Below are 21,645 nucleotides of genomic sequence, written 5' to 3' on the forward strand. Positions count from 1 at the left end.
GTTTATGATCTTGCATGCTCTCCGTTACTAGTAGAGGCTCTGGCAAAATTTTTGCTTTTAACTCCAAGAGGGAGTATTTATGCTCGATAGTGGGTTCATGCCTGCATTGACACCTGGGACGAGTGACGAAAGTTCTAAGGTTGTGTTGTGATGTTGCCACTAGGGATAAAACATTGGCGCTATGTCCGAGGATGTAGTTGTTGATTACATTACGTACCATACTTAATGCAATTGTCCGTTGCTTTGCAACTTAATACTGGAAGGGTTCGAATGATAACTTTGAAGGTGGACTTTTTAGGCATAGATGCGGTTGGATGGCGGTCTATGTACTTTGTCGTAATGCCCAATTAAATCTCACTATACTTATCATGCCATGTATGTGCATTGTTATGCCCTCTCTATTTGTCAATTGCCCGACTGTAATTTGTTCACCCAACATGCTTTTAACTTATGGGAGAGACACCTCTAGTGAACTGTGGACCCCGGTCCATTCTTTTAATACTGAAATACAAATCTGCTGCAATACTTATTTTGCTGTTTTCTCTGCAAACAATCATCTTCCACACAATACGGTTAATCCTTTGTTACAGCAAGCCGGTGAGATTGACAACCTCACTGTTTCGTTGGGGCAAAGTACTTTGGTTGTGTTGTGCGGGTTCCACGTTGGCGCGGAATCTGCGGTGTTGCGCCGCACTACATCCCGCCGCCATCAACCTTCAACGTGCTTCTTGACTCCTACTGGTTCGATTAAACCTTGGTTTCTTACTGAGGAAACTTGCCGCTGTGCGCATCACACCTTCCTCTTGGGGTTCCCAACGGACGTGTCAACTACACGCATCAAGCAAATTTACGGCGCCGTTGCCGGGAGATCAAGACACGCTGCAAGGGGAGTCTCCACTTCCCAATCTCTTTACTTTGTTTTTGTCTTGCTTTATTTTATTTACTACTTTGTTTGCTGCATTATATCGAAACACAAAAAAATTAGTTGCTAGCTTTACTTTATTTACTGTCTTGCACTCTATATCAAATACACAAAAAAATTAGTTTACTTGCATTTACTTTATCTAGTTTGCTTTATTTACTACTGCTAAAATGGCCAACCCTGAAAATACTAAGTTGTGTGACTTCACTAGCACAAATAATAATGATTTCTTATGCACACCTATTGCTCCACCTGCTACTACAGCAGAATTCTTTGAAATTAAACCTGCTTTACTTAATCTTGTTATGCGAGAGCAATTTTCTCAGTGTTAGTTCCGATGATGCTGCTGCCCATCTCAATAATTTTGTTGAACTATGTGAAATGCAAAAGTATAAAGATGTAGTTGGTGACATTATAAAATTAAAATTGTTTCCTTTCTCATTAAGAGGAAGAGCTAAAGATTGGTTGCTATCTCTGCCTAAGAATAGTATTGATTCCTGGACTAAATGCAAGGATGCTTTTATTGGTAGATATTATCCCTGCTAAAATTATATCTTTGAGGAGTAGCATAATGAATTTTAAACAATTGGATAATGAACATGTTGCTCAAGCTTGGGAAAGAATGAAATCTGCGGTTAAAAATTGCCCAGCCCATGGATGACTACTTGGATGATCATCCAAACCTTCTATGCGAGACTAAATTTTTCTTCGCGGAATTTATTGGATTCAGCTGCTGGAGGTACCTTTATGTCCATCACTCTTGGTGAAGCAACAAAGCTTCTTGATAATATGATGGTTAATTACTCTGAATGGCACACGGAAAGAGCTCCACAAGGTAAAAAGGTAAATTTTGTTGAAGAATCCTCTTCCTTGAATGATAAGATTGATGCTATTATGTCTATGCTTGCGAATGATAGGAATAATGTTGATCCTAATAATGTTCCATTAGCTTCATTGGTTGCCCAAGAAGAACATGTTGATGTAAACTTCATTAAAAATAATAATTTCAACAACAATGCTTATCGGAACAATTCTAGTAATAACTATAGGCCATATCCTTATAATAATGGTAACGGTTATGCTAATTCTTATGGGAATTCTTACAAAAACAATAGAAATACACCCCCTGGACTTGAAGCCATGCTTAAAGAATTTATTAGTACACAAACTGCTTTTAACAAATCTGTTGAGGAAAAGCTCAATAAAATTGATATTCTTGTTTCTAGAGTTGATAGTCTTGCCTCTGATGTTGATCTTTTGAAATCGAAAGTTATGCCTAATAGGGATATTGAAAATAAAATTGTTACTACAGCAAATGCCATCCAAGTTAGAATTAATGAGAATTTAAGATTAATGGCTGAACTGTGTGCTAGGTGGGATAGAGATGAAAATGAAAAACTAGCTAAAAAGGAAAATGTAGGTAAAGTTTGGACTATTACCACCACTAGCGCTGCTAATTCTTCACATGTTGCTGCACCTCCTACTATTAATGGTAAAATAATTGGTGTTGGCAATGCTTCTACTCCTAGTGCAAAGCGCGCAAAATTACCTGAAACTGCTAAAACTGCTGAAACTGCTTGTGATAAAACTGCTGAATTTTTTCCAACCTTGGGGATGATAATCCCATTGCTTTAGATTGTAATGATTTAGATTTTGATGATTGCCACATCTCTGAAGTTATAAAGTTCTTGCAAAAACTTGCTAAAAGTCCTAATGCTAGTGCTATAAACTTGGCTTTCACAAAACATATTACAAATGCTCTCATAAAAGCTAGAGAAGAGAAACTAAAACTTGAAACTTCTATTCCTAGAAAGCTAGAGGATGGTTGGGAGCCCATCATTAAAATGAGATTCAAAGATTTTGATTGTAATGCTTTATGTAATCTTGGTGCAAGTATTTCTGTTTTGCCTAAGAAAGTCTATGATATGCTTGACTTGCCACCATTGAAAAATTGTTATTTGGATGTTAATCTCGCTGATAATGCTAAAAAGAAACCTTTGGGGAAGGTTGATAATGTTCATATTATGGTTAACAATAACCTTGTCCCCGTTGATTTTGTTGTCTTGGATATTGAACGCAATGCATCTTGCCCCATTATATTGGGAAGACCTTTTCTTCGAACCGTTGGTGCTACTATTGATATGAAGGAAGGTAATATTAAATATCAATTTCCTCTCAAAAAAGGTATGGAACACTTCCCTAGAAAGAGAATGAAGTTACCTTATGATTCTATTATTAGAACAAATTATGATGTTGATGCTTCGTCTCTCGATGTTACTTGAGTTACATTTTCTGCGCCTAGCTGAAAGGCGTTAAAGAAAAGCGCTTATGGGAGACAACCCATGTTTTTACTCCAGTATTTTTGTTTTATATTTGTGTCTTGGAAGTTGTTTACTACTGTAGCAACCTCTCCTTATCTTAGTTTTAAGTTTTGTTGTGCCAAGTAAAGTCTTTGATAGTAAAGTAAGTACTAGATTTGGATTACTGCGCAGTTCCAGATTTCTTTGCTGTCACGAATCTGGGTCTACCTCCCTGTAGGTAGCTCAGAAAATTAAGCCAATTTACGTGCATGATCCTCAGATATGTACGCAACTTTCATTTAATTTGAGCATTTTCATTTGAGCAAGTCTGGTGGCCTAATAAAATCCATCTTTACGGACTGTTCTGTTTTGACAGATTCTGCCTTTTATTTTGCATTGCCTCTTTTGCTATGTTGGATGAATTTCTTTGATCCATTAATGTCCAGTAGCTTTATGCAATGTCCAGAAGTGTTAAGAATGATTGTGTCACCTCTGAACATGTGAATTTTTATTATGCACTAACCCTCTAATGAGTTGTTTCGAGTTTGGTGTGGAGGAAGTTTTCAAGGATCAAGAGAGGAGTATGATGCAATATGATCAAGGAGAGTGAAAGCTCTAAGCTTGGGGATGCCCGGTGGTTCACCCCTGCATATTTTAAGAATACTCAAGCGTCTAAGCTTGGGGATGCCCAAGGCATCCCCTTCTTCATCGACAACATTATCGAGTTCCTCCCCTGAAACTATATTTTTATTCCGTCACATCTTATGTACTTTGCTTGGAGCGTCGGTTTGTTTTTGTTTTTGTTTTGTTTGAATAAAATGGATCCTAGCATTCACTTTATGGGAGAGAGACATGCTCCGCTGTAGCATATGGACAAATATGTCCTTAGGCTCTACTCATAGTATTCATGGCGAAGTTTCTTCTTCGTTAAATTGTTATATGGTTGGAATTGGAAAATGCTACATGTAGTAACTCTAAAATTTCTTGGATAATTTGATACTTGGCAATTGTTGTGCTCATGTTTAAGCTCTTGCATCATATACTTTGCACCCATTAATGAAGAAATACTTAGAGCTTGCTAATTTGGTTTGCATATTTGGTTTCTCTAGAGTCTAGATAACATCTAGTATTGAGTTTTGAACAACAAGGAAGACGGTATGGAGTCTTATAATGTTTACAATATGTCTTTTATGTGAGTTTTGCTGTACCGTTCATCCTTGTGTTTGTTTCAAATAACCTTTCTAGCCTAAACCTTGTATCGAGAGGAATACTTCTCATGCATCCAAAATACTTGAGCCAACCACTATGCCATTTGTGTCCACCATACCTACCTACTACATGGTATTTATCCGCCATTCCAAAGTAAATTGCTTGAGTGCTACCTTTAAAATTCCATCATTCACCTTTGCAATATATAGCTCATGGGACAAATAGCTTAAAAACTATTGTGGTATTGAATATGTACTTATGCACTTTATCTCTTATTAAGTTGCTTGTTGTGCGATAACCATGTTTCAGGGACGCCATCAACTATTCTTTGTTGAATATCATGTGAGTTGCTATGCATGTCCGTCTTGTCTGAAGTAAGAGAGATCTACCACCTTAATGGTTGGAGCATGCATATTGTTTGAGAAGAACATTGGGCCGCTAACTAAAGCCATGATTCATGGTGGAAGTTTCAGTTTGGACATATATCCTCACTCTCATATGAGAATAATAATTGTTGCCACATGCTTATGCATTAAAGAGGAGTCCATTATCTGTTGTCCATGTTGTCCCGGTATGGATGTCTAAGTTGAGAATAATCAAAAGCGAGAAATCCAAAATGCGAGCTTTCTCCTTAGACCTTTGTACAGGCGGCATGGAGGTACCCCATTGTGACACTTGGTTAAAACATATGCATTGCAAAGATCCGGTAGTCCAAGCTAATTAGGACAAGGTGCGGGCACTATTAGTATACTATGCATGAGACTTGCAACTTGTAAGATATAACTTTCATAACTCATATGCTTTATTACTACCGTTGACAAAATTGTTTCATGTTTTCAAAATAAAAGCTCTAGCACAAATATAGCAATCGATGCTTTCCTCTTTGAAGGACCATTCCTTTACCTTTTATGTTGAGTCAGTTCACCTATCTCTCTCCACCTCAAGAAGCAAACACTTGTGTGAACTGTGCATTGATTCCTACATACTTGCATATTGTACTTGTTATATTACTCTATGTTGACAATTATCCATGAGATATACATGTTACAAGTTGAAAGCAACCGCTGAAACTTAATCTTCCTTTGTGTTGCTTCAATGCCTTTACTTTGATTTATTGCTTTATGAGTTAACTCTTATGCAAGACTTATTAATACTTGTCTTGAAGTACTATTCATGAAAAGTCTTTGCTTTATGATTCACCTGTTTACTCATGTCATTACCATTGTTTTGATCGCTGCATTCACTACATATGTTTACAAATAGTATGATCAAAGTTATGATGGCATGTCACTTCAGAAATTATCTTTGTTATCGTTTTACCTGCTCGGGACGAGCGGAACTAAGCTTGGGGATGCTTGATACGTCTCCGACGTATCGATAATTTCTTATGTTCTATGCCATATTATTGATGATACCTACATGTTTTATGCACACTTTATGTCATATTCGTGCATTTTACGGAACTAACCTATTAACAAGATGCCGAAGTGCCGGTTCCGGTTTTACTGCTGTTTTTGGTTTCGAAATCCTAGTAACGAAATATTCTCGGAATTGGACGAAACAAAGACCCGGGGGCCTATTTCGCCACGAACCTTCCGGAAGACCGAAGAGCATACGAAGTGGGGCCACGAGGTGGCCGGACCACATGGCGGCGCGGCCAAGGGGGTCCCGCGCCGCCCCGTGGTGTGGGCCCCTCGTCGGCCCCCGACTCGCCCTTCCGCCTACTTAAAGCCTCCGTCGCGAAACCCCGATGCGAAAAACCACGATACGGAAAACCTTACCGAGACGCCGCCGCCGCCGATCCCATCTCGGGGGATTCACGGGAGATCTCCTCCGGCACCTGCCGGAGAGGGGATTCATCTCCCGGAGGACTCTACACCGCCATGGTCGCCTCCGGAGTGATGAGTGAGTAGTTCACCCCTGGACTATGGGTCCATAGCGGTAGCTAGATGGTTGTCTTCTCCTCATTGTGCTTCATTGTTGGATCTTGTGAGCTGCCTAACATGATCAAGATCATCTATCCGTAATACTCTATGTTGTGTTTGTCGGGATCCGATGGATAGAGAATACCATGTTATGTTAATTATCAAGTTATTACATATGTGTTGTTTATGATCTTGCATGCTCTCCGTTACTAGTAGAGGCTCTGGCCAAGTTTTTGCTTTTAACTCCAAGAGGGAGTATTTATGCTCGATAGTGGGTTCATGCTGCATTGACACTGGGACGATGATGAGAAAGTTCTAAGGTTGTGTTGTGCTGTTGCCACTAGGGATAAAAGATTGGCGCTATGTCCGAGGATGTAGTTGTTGATTACATTACGCACCATACTTAATGCAATTGTCTTTTGCTTTGCAACTTAATACTGGAAGGGGTTCGGATGATAACCTGAAGGTGGACTTTTTAGGCATAGATGCAGTTGGATGGCGGTCTATGTACTTTGTCGTAATGCCCAATTAAATCTCACTATACTTATCATGCCATGTATGTGCATTGTTATGCCCTCTCTATTTGTCAATTGCCCGACTGTAATTTGTTCACCCAACATGCTTTTATCTTATGGGAGAGACACCTCTAGTGAGCTGTGGACCCCGGTCCATTCTTTTAATACTGAAATACAAATCTGCTGCAATACTTGTTTCTATTGTTTTCTCTCGCAAACAATCATCTTCCACACAATACGGTTAATCCTTTGTTACAGCAAGCCGGTGAGATTGACAACCTCCACTGTTTCGTTGGGGCAAATTACTTTGGTTGTGTTGTGCGGGTTCCACGTTGGCGCCGGAATCTGCGGTGTTGCGCCACACTACATCCCGCCGCCATCAACCTTCAACGTGCTTCTTGACTCCTACTGGTTCGATTAAACCTTGGTTTCTTACTGAGGGAAACTTGCCGCTGTGCGCATCACACCTTCCTCTTGGGGTTCCCAACGGACGTGTCAACTACACGCATCAGCGTCTCAGTAAGGTTTTCCGTATCGTGGCTCTCGGTACTGGGGGTTTCGCGACGGAGGCTTTAAGTAGGCGGAAGGGCAACGCGGGGGGCCACACGAGGGCCCCACACCATAGGTCGGCGCGGCCAGGGCCTGGGCCGCGCCGCCCTATGGTGGCGGCGCCTCGTGGCCCCACTTCGACTCCTCTTCGGTCTTCCGGAAGCTTCGTGGCAAAATAGGACCCGGGCGTTGATTTCGTCCAATTCCGAGAATATTTCGTTACTAGGATTTCTGAAACCAAAAACAGCGAGAAAACGAGCAAGCGGCTCTTCGGCATCTTGTTAATAGGTTAGTTCCAGAAAATGCACGAATATGACATAAAGTGTGCATAAAACATGTAGATATCATCAATAATGTGGCATGGAACATAAAAAATTATCGATACGTCGGAGACGTATCACTGCACGTTCCTCAGCTGCACGATCTTCCCCGAAGTGAACTTCAGATCTACCGTGCCAACACCACGAACAGAAGCATGTGACCCATTCCCCATCAAGACGGAAGAATCCCGGGCGACCTGGTAAGAAGTGAACATGGATATGTCAGCACACACATGAACATTAGCACCTGTATCAATCCACCAACATGGAGATTCAAATACCGAAAGAATAGTAAAGAGATTACCGTACCCATCAGCATTGCTAGCGGTCACCGTGTTGACTTGCCTCGCCTTTTTCTTGCGGTCTGCCCTCTCTGGATAGTCCTTAGAAAAGTGGCCAGTCTCTCCACACGTAAAGCAGTTCAGATCTGCTTTGTTTATCATCTTCTTCTTCTTGAAGGTTGTAGTCTTCATAGGCTTATTGAAGGAGGGCTTGTTATTCCCTTTGTTCTTGTTGTAGGGTTTCTTCTGCACCATGTTGGCGCTAGGCTGACCCTCTCCTTTCTCAGTATTATCCTTAGCCCGTGCTTTCTCCTCAACATCAAGAGACGCTATCAGATTTTCAACTGATATCTCCTGTCTCTTGTGTTTGAGAGTTGTGGCAAAGTTCCTCCATGAAGGGGGCAACTTAGCGATGATGCATCCAGCCACAAACTTGTCCGGTAAGGCACACTTAAGGAGTTCAAGCTCTTTCGCAATGCATCGTATCTCATGAGCTTGTTCGACTACGAACGAGTTGTTCACCATCCCGATGTCATGGAAGCTCTCCATGATGTACGAGTTCACTTGCTCGCATCGGTTGCACCGAATTTAGTATTCGGTGCATCCCGAGCTCTTTACCATCTGTTATGTGCATGTACACATCACACGGACGATCAGCAAGAATACTCGGAACGCATCCAACGAAGAGAGTATTGTTTTCCTTGAACTTGTTCCGATCTTGGTCAGATATAGTTCCTTCGAGTAAACCGTCGTGTAACTTCGAATACTTTCGGATGAGTAAGCCGGAGCATGGCCTTAACCTGCCACCTCTTAAAGTGCACACCGGTAAACTTATCCGGCCTCGAGTGCATCGACAAAACCAGCCATTGTTAACTCAGGAAATTGCCTACAATTAGGTTTTTGGATTGTTGGATAATTAGGCACAATTTCCATGAATAATTCCAGAATATAAAGCATGATGACAACAACTACTAACATGTGAAACTCGAATATACTAGATGCATTAATCAACATGAGTAGAAGCAGCACAAACAGTAAAGCATCCATCGCTAAACAGATCGAGATATGTCGCACGTACCGATCTGGTGGAGGTGGCGGTGGAGGTGTAGCAGATGATGTCGCAGCAGTAACGTTGTTGATGACAACGTTGTTGACGACGAGGGACGACGGGTCGAAGTAGACGGCGTTGAAGACGACGGTAGGCAGCACCGCCCGACTTGGACGGAAGGCGACCCGTGATGAAGAGCTTGAGCAGTCGCGCAGAGCGCTGCCCAAAAACCTAATTCGCCCTCTCCCCGTACAGGATCGCAAGGACGAGTGGTTCCGGAGACCTGCTCTCCCGTTCGCCGATGCACGTCGGCGCGCGGGATGGGGTAGGCTACGATGGCGGCGCAAGCAGAGAGGTGGAAACCCTAACTCGTGTGTTAGATATTATTCTGCGGTAGCCGGGCAGGAGATTATATAGGCTCAGGAAAACCTAGGCAACGTGAGCCATGCCCACGTCGCACGAATAGCCCACGATCCGGGAGCGACCCGAACCGACTAACTGCGACGCGTCCGTCTAGGACTCTGTTCGTTTCCCTGAGCTGCAAAAAGTAAGGAAAGTCTCGGCTCGAGGCTCAATCCACTCACCACGAGCGCGGCGCGCGTGTCGTGTCGAGTCGAGTCGAGACGAGCGAGGAGGAGGAGGAGGAGCGCGCGCGTGTAGCACTCCTTTTCTCACTCACTTACTAGTGGTGGAACAACCCACCTTATAAGGTGGTCTAACTTCCTCCCAACTTTCCATGTGAGACTAAACTTCCCACCTCTTGCCACTCCCTAGTGAGCTGCCACCAACTTGGGCTCAAACTCACAAGGCTTCCACAATGTGGGCTTTGAGATTTATAGGAAAATCTGAAATCTAGTATGGGCCATTAAGTGTAGGCCCAATATTTCAACATTTTCCCTACCCAGTTGGGTATCTACAGACTACAGTAACAATGTTTTGTTTCTAAGATGTGTCTCAGTCGGTTCTAAGTGAACTGCCTTAGATGGCTTCAGTTTCGTGTAGACTTTGTCGCCTGTCATCGATGGTTGGTTATATATGTACTAGTACGAGTATATCTATCAAATGCCTAAATGTTAAGCCTTTAAAATAGTATACAAACTCCTAAAAAAACTTTATAGGCTCAGAAGGATACGTTTAAAGCCACGCGCCTAAAAAAATGCGATCCTTCACTGCATGAATTTTACTCGCAACTTTGTTCGTAAAACCAATAATAAGATTGCAAGATTTTAGTTGCCTTGTCACTCGAGTAGAAACCCATGAGTTACCCTAATGGCTGGTCTTCGTACAGAACTGGTTTGCGTGTTGCATTGACCGAGTCAATGGAAATTATAGATAGTGATGATGATATTCCCGCAGCTGTGATGGTATGCATCAAGGTTTTACTTGCACGTTTGTGATCGCACACGTTGAGTGTGAGAAACTGAATTATAAACTAATGTACATTTGAATTCGAATAGGTTGACCGTCTTGATTTGTACACATTTGAGTGCAAGAACCCGGTGTACTCCCAACTTGAAACACATCGGGTTGCCTGAACCCGGTGTATGGTTTTTATGGAGGCACCACATAATTTAATCATTGGTTATTTTTTAAATGTAAGTAGTTTAAGTCGTACCTTGAAGAGACCCGTTTTAGTCAACAAGATCCAGATCCGACATGGATAGCCCTATGAATCGTTAGTAATTCGTACGCTGCGAGCATCCAACCCTAGTATCTAGACTATTACACATTGTATCTTCAAAAGAAATAGCTGGACACATTATCACATATAAATCTACGTGGTGAGATCCGTTGCTCTATATTTCATATGTCCGTTGCTTTATCACATAATGATACAATAATGTTTGTTGGTTACAGCTCTGTGGATGTTCGGTTGACTTATATCGACACACTTTTTTAATACATATTTTAGATGTCAAAATTTCTAATTATCACGTGACTTGGTTGTTATTAATGAGTGGTGGCATGGACATGATGGGTTAATACATGGGGTGTTGCAAATAGCTAAAAACTTATGTAAGATAGATAAACCCCTATAGTTTAGTAGGTTATTAAGACATTTGTTTTGTAAAAACTATTACCTACCGTAGGAGTGAATACACTATATTATCTAAGTATTTTACAGATAAAGGCTGTCCTATCCTTGGTTGCTCCCAAAAATAATCACCAAATTTATATTTAAATCTGTCTTGTTACATTATTCTTTAGGAAATGATGTCCTATCCTGTGCCATTGTGCAATATGCAATAGCAATGTTGGTTGTGTAAAAAATCAACTCAAATTTTGAAGACCACTTTATCTTCTTTTTTATCTAAGTATAAACCATGCCATATCAAAGATACAATACCATTACATGTCATAATTAGACAAACTACACGTTAATAAACATACACACATAGATCATACGACATTTATAATAGATAATGATCCGGTGGATCTAGTTCTTATTACCAACCCTTCTGGCCTCTGCACACTAAGGTGTAACCGGCCCTTATTTATTACAAAGTGCATGAACTGAAAATAAAAGGTACAATATGTAGCATATCACACATGATCGCTACTAGCAACACGGTTGCATCATTATTACAATATTTAATTCTCCACCAGATCTAGTACATTATTGCTCAAGCATGTTTAACCAAGGAATACTGCACCAGCAGCAGATTTCCCGGTAGGGCCACAAATGCCAGCATAGAGTGAGGTTCCAGTCTCCAAGTCATGCGCCTTAGCAATTGTCCCAGATTTCTCCAGTTTCTGTTCAACTTGTGCCCAATTGATGTTGCGGAATTTATCTTTAAGGCCACATTCAGCAAATACCTGCCCCATTTCATAGAAGATGACACGTTTATTATTAATTATAGAAAATGTTCAAATTATTAATGGAATTAATAAAATAAATCACTGCCACGTGTTTTATTTCGGACACATTGTATTACCACACCTATAATGTTGAGCTTATTTCTCCAAAAAGAAATAATGTTTCATGTTATCATCTCATCACTTTATATTTTCCTTTTTAGTAATTTTTATTTTTCTAAGAAGTTGAGCTTTTTAAAATATGAAATGATAATCAGTTTTTAGTAAAAGAGCGTGTATGATTGTGTACTTACCCTCACTCCAACAGCATTGTTGCTATTGTTAAAGGCAAGGAGCCATCCACATTCAACACCAGCTTTGTTTTTGGCGGAATACACCACAGCAGCCTTGACACCTGTCGCGAACGTGCCTGACATGGCGAACCCATCCAAATTGCAAAGAGGATTGGGGAAGTTTTTGACAACCTGTCCTGCAAATATCTTGGTAGCCACAATGCTCAGGGGGCCCACTGTTTGATTGTTCAAAGCACCCGCTAACAGTTCATGAGGCTCCAAGGAACGCTCAGCTTGCTTGATCATCTCATCTAAACATGCTTTCTCCTCCAAAGTGAGTTGCACATCCTTCATCTCACACTGGACTGATGCCATTTTCCGCGTCAATCCTTAAATGTAAAAATATTAAGTCAAGCTGGTATAGTAGATGATTTTAAGATTCTAGATGGTTTTTGCATGACAAAAATTTCAAAGATTAATCAAGATAAAGTAATCCTATATGTTGATTAATCTCCAACTTTGGACTTATTATTATAGTGTTTACGTACCATATGCATGTATCCATACATCTGCACGTTGCCCTCCTAATTCATGGAGTAAATATAGTATTCCCACAAAAGTCAGCGGGAAAATATGTTTATGATTAGTAGTAGTTTCAGTAGAAAGGAAAAAAATAAACCTGTATAACTTGACATTTTATCCAAACTAGTACGTAATAATTTATTTGGCTACTACTACTACTACTGATTAAGTAAAAAAGAGATACAAAAAACAAGCTACCTGTATGGAGATAGAGCAGGTGGTGATTGAGATCAGCCTAGGAGATATTGCAGATATGAGTGCAATGGGATGAGTACTTGAAGAGGCACCCCGTTGGGTATTTATATACCATTAGACTCAATGGTAAACATATTTTGAAAAAAAAAACTCAATGGTTAAAATAGAATAATCCTTTATCCCCTCATCGGAAAAGAATCCATGCTTATCGCATCGTCTCAAAAAGTAAATTCCCTATCCAGCTAGGTATCTTCAGTAAACTTGTATTGTTACTAAGATGTGTCTCAATCGATTCTAAGTGGATCACAGCCTGAGATGGCTTAAGTTTGCTGTAGACTTTGTCGCCAGCCATTGATGGGTTTGTTATGTATGTACTAGTTTGAGTATATCTAACAAATGCCTAAATATTAAGCCTGTAAAATGGTATACAAAATCCTAAAAAAACATTACAGGCTCAGAAGGAGCCTAAAAAGTGTGATCCGTAAATCTTTGCTTGCACATGTGTTCCAGTTGTTAGTGTCACAAGGCTTTTTTTCTTTCCTCTTTTTCTTACCCTTTTTCCCATTTTTCTCTCCATCCGCGGCCCGTGGTGTTCAAGTTGGGGAAGCGCAATCGAACTCTGCACCGAGACTGGCACCGAAGTGGCTGGATCCACAAAAATAAACGGCCAAAATATATTTGATCCGTAAAAGACCTCCATTTTATAGGATATTGGGGCATAAAGCCTTATTTTGCTGTCATATGTCAATTTTTTATATATGGAACCTTTGGTGATTTCTGACTGAACTTGATATCATCACTTAATATTTATGTCGAAAGTTTTATTTAATGTAAGCATATCACTTCCACAAATATAATTAATCTAATTAGCAAAGGCTCGCGGCCGTCGGCGCCCCGCTAGACTAAAGTATTATACCACAGACATAGGTATCCTAGGTACCCTCCACTTAGACATGCGTAGAAGAACTCGAGATAGTTGCACGACTGGCTGGCCACTACGCTGTAGCCCGAAGGACACCCAAATCACACCCGCGTTAGAATTAGTGGGAACTACCGAGGTGGAGGATCTGGATCCCAAATCCTGATGTGTCAAGCAGAAAAAAATCGAAAAGGAGCTCAAAATACGGAGAAAAATTGGATGTTACACAACTTAGTATATACTACTCCACACTTATGTGATACCCAAGTAGACACCGGGTAATTTTTGTCCTGGGTCCGCCACCGCGTGTGGCACCTACAAAATTGTGCAAGACCGTGCACTCCATGGGCTCTGCGGGATCCTATCATCAGTTGCATGGGCTGTTATGGTCTATTTTTAACAAGTATTTTCGATGAACGATTTTTTCATATACATTGGCTTTTTTTACCATATGGATGGATTTCAAATGTTCCAACATTTTCATCACTTTCTGCGAAGTACCGAAAATGTAGTGCAATGATGTTCCATACATATACATAATATGTTGCATGCAGAGTTTTCATGACCCAATGATCGAACTTCCCATATACCATGAAAACATAAGTGAGAATAGATGGTCTAGGAAGTGGCCAACCGTGGAAATATATCACCCGACCGACACTTGGTGTAGACCATAAAAACATAATTAATCTGTAAGATGAACTAGAAGGAATGTACCTAAAGGGGCTTAAGGATCTGTTTGGATACCATTTCCTCACGGGCCGCTCGCGCGAGTGGCTCCAGAGGCACCCCAACCCTAAAAAAAAAGGCCCCAAATCCTCTCTCCCTGGCCGCTGCTGCCGCCGGCGCCGGCGGTGGCGGACGTGCCCGGCCATCGAAGGCGGCGGGTGGGGTCGGCGCGCCCCGAAGGCCTCCTCGCGCGCGCAGGGGAACGTCTCCAGGGCGGCGCGGGTGGCGTGCGTGGACTTGGAGTTTCTCTCCGGGTACGGCAGGGAGACGCGGAGGAGTGGTGAACCTCGGCGGTGGACGCAGCGGCGGCGGGCGAGCGGTGGAGCTTTGGTGCTGGACGGGGGAGGTGACGCGGGTCAAGGAGCTTGGTGGTGGCGGCGGCTAGGGGAGGTCCTGGCGCATCGGAGGCCGGCCGGCGGCCAAGGAGGAGGACACGCGCCATCACTCCCCTGATGGTGCCGACGAGGAAGACGGAGTGGAGGCGCAGGGCTTGGATCTGGGTCCTTCTTGGGCCTGATATGGGTTTCGGGCCGGGTCGTTGGGGGCCTGATGGCCTTGCACGGCGCGACAGCGACCTGATCCTGCTGGAGCCTGGAGGGTTGCTGGTTTCCTGCTGTTGTTCGCCGTTTAGGTTGGAGGTGGACCTGGGAGCGTTTCTGCCGTGCTGGGAGCTGGTGGAGCACTTGACTATGGCTGCGATGACAAGTGCTATGGCGGTGGCGGTGTGGACAACAGGATCTGGGGCCCCAATTCGGCGGGTAGCGTGGGCGGTGTGCGGCATTACGGACGAAAGTCTAGCCCGCTTTGCCAGTGTCGGCCCCCGTGGGCGTCGTTTCCCTCCTTGGAGGCGTCGTTGAGATGTGCCGGCACTTCCGTGCTCCTGCATTGGGTTGGTGGTGTCTCTGGGGGAAAGCCTAGGTTTGGAGTGGAACCGGCGCATTGGCGGCATTTTGATGTCGTTCCTCTGTTGGGAGCATTGCGGTTGGAGACACGGCTCTGTTGTTTCTCTTTGCGTTCCTCCAGTGTCCGTCATTGTCCAAGTTTGATCTTCCGGGGAACTATGTACGACGTCGTCGGAGAGTCCAAGACGACGCCTTTCTCGAAGCCGACCAAGTCCCGCCATCTTCTCCTTTGATGGTGCGTTGACAAGGAGAGTTCTCTTGCAGGTGATGATCCTCGGAGGGATCCGCTGTGGGGCGAGACGTGGCTTTGATGATCATTTTTGGTAGGTTCTTTGTGTTGTAGTTAGAACTTCGGTGTTGGCTGTCTTCGGACTAGTCGGTGTGGAGTTCGTTCTGCGCTCGTTGTTCGCAGCGAGTTGTAGTCGTCTTGTACTAAAACTTCTGCCTTCTATAAAGATATGGTACGCATTTGGTGTATATACACGGTGTGTGCACGTGTGCGCAATTTTTTTTCTCTTTTCATTATCAATTTCTGACTGGTTTGGAGTAAATGGTTCTAACATGGAGAAGTACCAATGATGGAAAAATTAATTGGACGGCAAAAAAAAAGTTCTTAAGAAACAATTATTACAATGCAGACATGTTCACACTTGCAGACAACAAACACAGGCAAGACACAACTTCTATTGAGCAATTCAATCGCCGGGCTCCAAGATTGGAAAAAAAAACACGACCCTGTTGGAACATATTCTCGCTTGCACCCACATATAAAGTGTGGAGAATTTGTGCCCCATAAGAATCTTATATATTTAGTGGCAAACAACAATGACATGCAATACGTAGAACATATTCTGCCATGGAATAGAAAGAAAAGAGAAATCAAATTTCCCTGGCAGACATGTATATCTTTTTTTTAGGGAAGGCATATCTTTTTTTTAGGGAAGGCAGACATGTATATCTAGGGACCTAAGAGCATCTCTAGCAGAGTCCATAAATCTCGCCGGAACTGATTTTTTTCGGCAGATTTACGGGTTCGGGCCGAAAGTGACGCAGAACAGCACCCGAATCGGTGGGCTGGCCCGTATCGGAAGTTCGGGGGCCCGAGAAACTGGACCGTCGACCCGTATATATATACAGGCCGCGGAGGGGAGTTGCGTTCCAAAACCCTACTCCCTCCGCCGCCCCCTCCGTCGCGCGCACGGTTGGACTTCCGGCGAGCAATTGCGTAGCCACCGCCGCTGCTTCTCCTCTCTCTCCACCACCACCGTGACCGCATGGTCGGGGCGAACAGCGGGAGGCGGGGGACGCGGGCGGATTGGCGGGAGCAACTCTCCGCCCCCCCGTCTTCCAGTCGGAGGCCGAGCGGCGCAAATGGAACCGCAGCGAAGGCGCTCGGAAGCGGAGCGCGCGGCGCTGGACCAACTGGGGTCTGACGCCGCCGGGGAAGCTCGCGCGCTATGCAAATAGCGGCGAGGGGTCGTCCTCGGCCGCGTCCGGCCGTGCGATTTGGTGGCCCGCCTCGGACATCAGCGACGAGGAGGAGGAGGAGGAGGAGGTGCCGGAGGAGTAGGTGCCGGTGCGCACCCTCTAGCTGCAGTCCGGGGACTTCGTCCTTAACGACGACGAGGAGGCGACGGTGGTGCAGCAGGTGGCCGTCATCTCCGCCGCTGAGGCGCGCGCGCGCTTCTGCCGCGAGGAAGCGGAAGCCATCCGTGTCGTGCGCGAGTACGAGGCCGCGTAGAAGGAGGCGACCGTCCGCCGCGTGAAGTAGGAGGTCGTCGACCTCGACTCCGTGTAGGCCGCCGACCGTGTAGTCTGCCGCGGCGCGAATAGTAGCTCGCCGTCAGCGAAATTAGTTTACTTTTGGAGGTGGTCGCCGACGACCACCTTAAATGCAATGTATATATCGATCATAGCACCCGAATTATGCCTAAAGTATGTTTGAATTTTAGTTCTAGTGCTTGTTTGCGATGATCACTTACCGGCAAAATTTGAAATCGACGTTTTTCGGTTCCGAATACGGGTGTTGTTCTGCGCCACGCGCTAAAAAATGCTCGCTTTTGATTTTTCGGGAGACTGAACTCACTTTTTCGGTTCGAAAAAATAAGGGCTCTGCTAGAGATGCTCTAAGATAATAGAGTTCAGGTACGAGCCTGCATGTGTGCAGTATATGCGGCCACAGGGCCCCAATCTTTTGGGGGCCCATAATTTTCGCATAGGTCTACTTCAGATTTATATGGATACAGGCTTGGACGCAACGCTTGGGAGCCCATTTGCTTGGAGAGAATAATCACTACTAGCACAATACCCGTGCGTTGCTACGGATAAACACCAAATGATTGACACATGCTTCTTGCAACAAAACTTCTATGATGAGCGCGCCGGGGTCGACCGAGGAGCGGTCGGCGTCGCTGACCCACCGGGCCGAGCCGCAGCCGACCACGGGACCGCTGCTGCAGCCTGTTGGGGGTCCCGCGCTGCCGGTGCAGCAGGGCGCCACGACGTTTTCTTCGCCGGGGCATGCGGTCTCGGTGTTCGACGTGATTTTGTACCAAGCAAATGAAAATCACGTGGCATTTTGAGTGTGCAATACACGTCTAAATACACATGACAGAGCGGCCGTACAAGTACTTGTGCCTGCCTATGCTAATCTCTTATTCAAATGGACGTTGGCTATACATGCACGTTTTGCTGTATCCAGGCACATACTAAATCATATCAATCATTTGCTTGGTAGTTTTCCATGTATGGTCTGGCTGTAGGTCATGCGCACGTATATGTGCGCGTACGAATACAGCGTACACGTCCTGGCCGCCCCTGGAGCATCGGAGGTGTCCGCTGCAGTACGCCCCCGTCCCGCATCAGCCTGGCGCCGATTGACACGGCCGAACTGATAGATATGGATCAAGCTATTGGATGAGATAATCCCGTCTCAAGCCAAGCCGTAAATAGAGCAACGGCACAACAATCTGAGAACGACGCCCGCGCAGCGCGTTCTTTTCAGTTTGACATAGGCGCTCGTCTATAAAAGGGACGGAGCAGCAGTTAAGTTGGAGGAGGAGAAGATACACACAGAAAACTGGGCAGCGGCTGACGCGCCTAACAAGAGGCCAGAGAGCCGGGGCAGCGGACGCGCCCCGCAACGTGCAACGTGAAGACGGAGGTTGCCAATCACCGGCGACCGAGAACGTCGCGGACACGGCGTGACCCGCAGCGACCCGGCGCCACGCCGGTTAGCCGTCGGAGCTCTCCGCCACGCTGACAAGGTGCGCCATCACACCGACGATGCCGACCATGACCGTGGAGGTCCCGCTTCTTCACGTCACCACAATCTGTGGCGAACAACATCCTCTTTGTCGAGGAGGAGGCCACCGCAGGAGCTTCCCATATGCAGCCCGTCGGTGTGCACCGATGATGCCAGCATCCGTCGAAATGCAGGCCATGTCACCGGGATGAGACATATTTCCTCCATTATCTAAGAACCATGGTGATTGTATTGAGCTGCAGGTACGTACATGGTGCAGTCTACCCAGGGGACAGACGGTAAACAAGAGGCAGCGAACCACGCGCCTAACAAGAGAAGAAGCTCAGGGAGCGGATGAGGCGCCCCATGACGTGAAGACGGAGATGGCCGATTACCGGAGGTCGAGGACGTCAACCACGGCGTGACCGGCAGCGATCCTACGGCGCGCCGTGATGCACATGAAGCTAGAAAGGTAGCTGACTAAGCTTGCCGCGACACCAACAGTGAGAAGCCATCACGCCGACGACGCCGGCCATGGCCGTGCAAGCCCTGCTCCACCACACGCCACCTGCAGAGTCCATGGTGACCAAGATCATCTCCATCGCCAAGGACGCCGTCGCCGGGATTCTCATCCGCTGCCACCGGAGACGGCGGATGACACGCCCAAGCCACGCCATGGAGCAGTGACGCAGATCACACCCATGGACAGATGCTGGCAAGCACCTATACTCCCGTTTGCAGACGGACATGACGCCGTCGCCAACGGCCTCGACGCCGAGCCTGGACAACCAGAAGAATTGTCAATGGAGCTCCATGCCGTCGGCTACAACGCCGATGGTCAGAATCCCTCACGACGACGTGTCAGGCACGGACGTCGACAGTCTTCTACCATCTAACACTAACACGGCTGCATCTTGCAGCAGTGCGTATTTGCTTTGGTACAGATTGACGCATCATGCAATCCATGGACCTAGAATGTGCTGGCATGCATGCGTACATGCCGCGCTCGAGTGCTCCTGAAGAAGGCGTCGGTGGTTGGAGCTTCTTCGTGCGTCCACAACCTGGCCCTTCACATGGACACGACGGCAGCAGCACACGGCGGAGAGAAGAAATGAAGGCAGCGGCTGACGCGGCCACGGAGCCGGGGCAGCGGACGCGCCCCGCAACATGAAGACGTACGGAGGTGTCGCCGATCACTGGCGAACAAGGATGTCAGCGATTGAGGACGTCGGCGACATGACGCGTCCGGCAGCGACCCGATGCCACGCTGTGATGCACATCAAGCGAAGCTCTCCGCGACGCTGACAAGGCAAGCTAGCCATTGCGCCGACGACGCCGACCATGGCCGTGAAGGCCCTGCTCCTCCACGCCACCACAGTCTGTGGCGAACAAGATCATCTCCGTCGACGAGGACGCTACCGCTGGAGCTTCCCATATGCAGCCCATCGGCGTGCACCCGGACTTGAAGACGGAGGCTATTGGCAAGCGCCGGAACTCCATCTCACCGGCAGGCGTGGCACTGTCGCCAGCGGTCCCGGTGTTGCGCCGGGATGCAAACCTCGAGGGATAGCCATGGAGCTCGACACCATCGGTTGCAACGCCGATGATAAGAAGCCCTCACAAATCAACGTCACTTCAATCTAAAAGATCAACAACCGTGCCCACATGCATGTGTACATGCTGCCACCAGGCGCGCGTGAAGATGGCTACGGTTGAGGGATCAACAACCGGCCCTTCCCGCGACCATGTCGTCTCGACACCATCTCAATCTGTCCAAGACTTCTACGCCGAGGGCAGCGAAACCCACGCGCCCATGCTCATCAGTGGCTTGACGGGAAATCCACGTCGCCAAGTTCTAGATGGAGAGAATCGGCGCATGCAATTCGGCTAGAAATGATCACGTACATATGTACGGAAGGAGCCAATGCATACGCGCTATGGCCCTCTAAATCACACCGGTCAAGGTTTAGACTAATTAACCATTATTTTGTTACATGTATGCATATGTGTTTTGGTATATCAGGTACGAATGGATCCATGCAAGCGAAAACGACCAGACGAAGTCACCACGCCAATGTCCGGAGGTCGTCTCACCATGGACGCCGAGGAGCCAGCTCCGTCGCGCCCGCTGCAAGCTTGACATCCACGCACATCGATCGCCTTCAACGAAGCTTCAACCAGAGACCACATCGACATGCCGGCACACCTTCATCAGCCCCTCCCATACATGGACACCAACTACATCGACACGAAGATCGTCTTCATCGACTCGCTGGCAAGGCGGCGAGGACGCCAACTACATTGGCACGCTGCCATTCATCTACGCCAAGCGACTACGCTAGTCGAGTCACACGACAACGGCATATCAAGCCTCCATGGGCCCATGCACACCTCCAACATCACAAGATCTACATCGCCAAGTTCATACATCATCGTCATCAAGCATCGCTGCCATGCGACGACGTTTAAGTCTACTCCGACAACCACATCAACCCTCTTCCCCAACATCGGCCTAGCACCGACGAGGCGAAGCCACTTCACCGACATGTCTTTTCTCCGATGAAGCAAACCATTTCTTGCCGGGCACCGACGAGGCGAAGGCAAGACATCAAGTCCGACACCGACGAGGCGGACACCACCAGGCCTGGCACCGACGAGGCGAAGGCCGCCCATCTGTCTGAGCTGACGAGGCCAGACATCTTCATCATCGGACATCGACAAGCCGGAGAGTATGGCCAAGCATTGCCGGGGCGACGGACGTACCGTCCCGCTTTCCACTCACCATCACATCATCGTCTACGCCAAGTACATGGAGCAGACGAGACTTGAAGACGACGACCATTGCAGCAGCTTAATCGGAGGTGGTCCGCGACGTTGACTCGCGGACGTAATTAATCGGGAGTCTTCCGAGACCCC

The 21,645-nt window shown here is 46.1% G+C and overlaps 1 protein-coding gene across 1 annotated transcript; it reads right to left on the bottom strand.

The window, feature by feature from the left end:
• Positions 1-11,486: 11,486 nt before the first annotated feature.
• On the bottom strand, positions 11,487-13,020 carry LOC124685441. The gene is made up of 3 exons (XM_047219793.1): positions 12,939-13,020; positions 12,180-12,547; positions 11,487-11,886 (listed from the first exon to the last, which is right to left on the bottom strand). The coding sequence occupies exons 2-3, from the start codon at positions 12,531-12,533 to the stop codon at positions 11,704-11,706; spliced, it is 537 nt and encodes a 178-aa protein (XP_047075749.1). The 5' UTR covers positions 12,534-12,547; positions 12,939-13,020; the 3' UTR covers positions 11,487-11,703.
• Between the last annotated feature and the right edge of the window lie 8,625 nt (positions 13,021-21,645).

Source organism: Lolium rigidum, chromosome 1, assembly GCF_022539505.1.
Source record: "Lolium rigidum isolate FL_2022 chromosome 1, APGP_CSIRO_Lrig_0.1, whole genome shotgun sequence".
NCBI classification, from domain to species: Eukaryota; Viridiplantae; Streptophyta; class Magnoliopsida; order Poales; family Poaceae; genus Lolium; species Lolium rigidum.

Bases quoted from the DNA above. Each gene is read 5' to 3' on its own strand.
- LOC124685441 (XM_047219793.1), bottom strand. From the start codon at position 12,533: ATGGCATCAGTCCAGTGTGAGATGAAGGATGTGCAACTCACTTTGGAG. The intron at 11,887-12,179 runs GTAAGTACACAA...GAAATGGGGCAG, and splicing joins ACAATGCTGTTGGAGTGAGG to GTATTTGCTGAATGTGGCCT.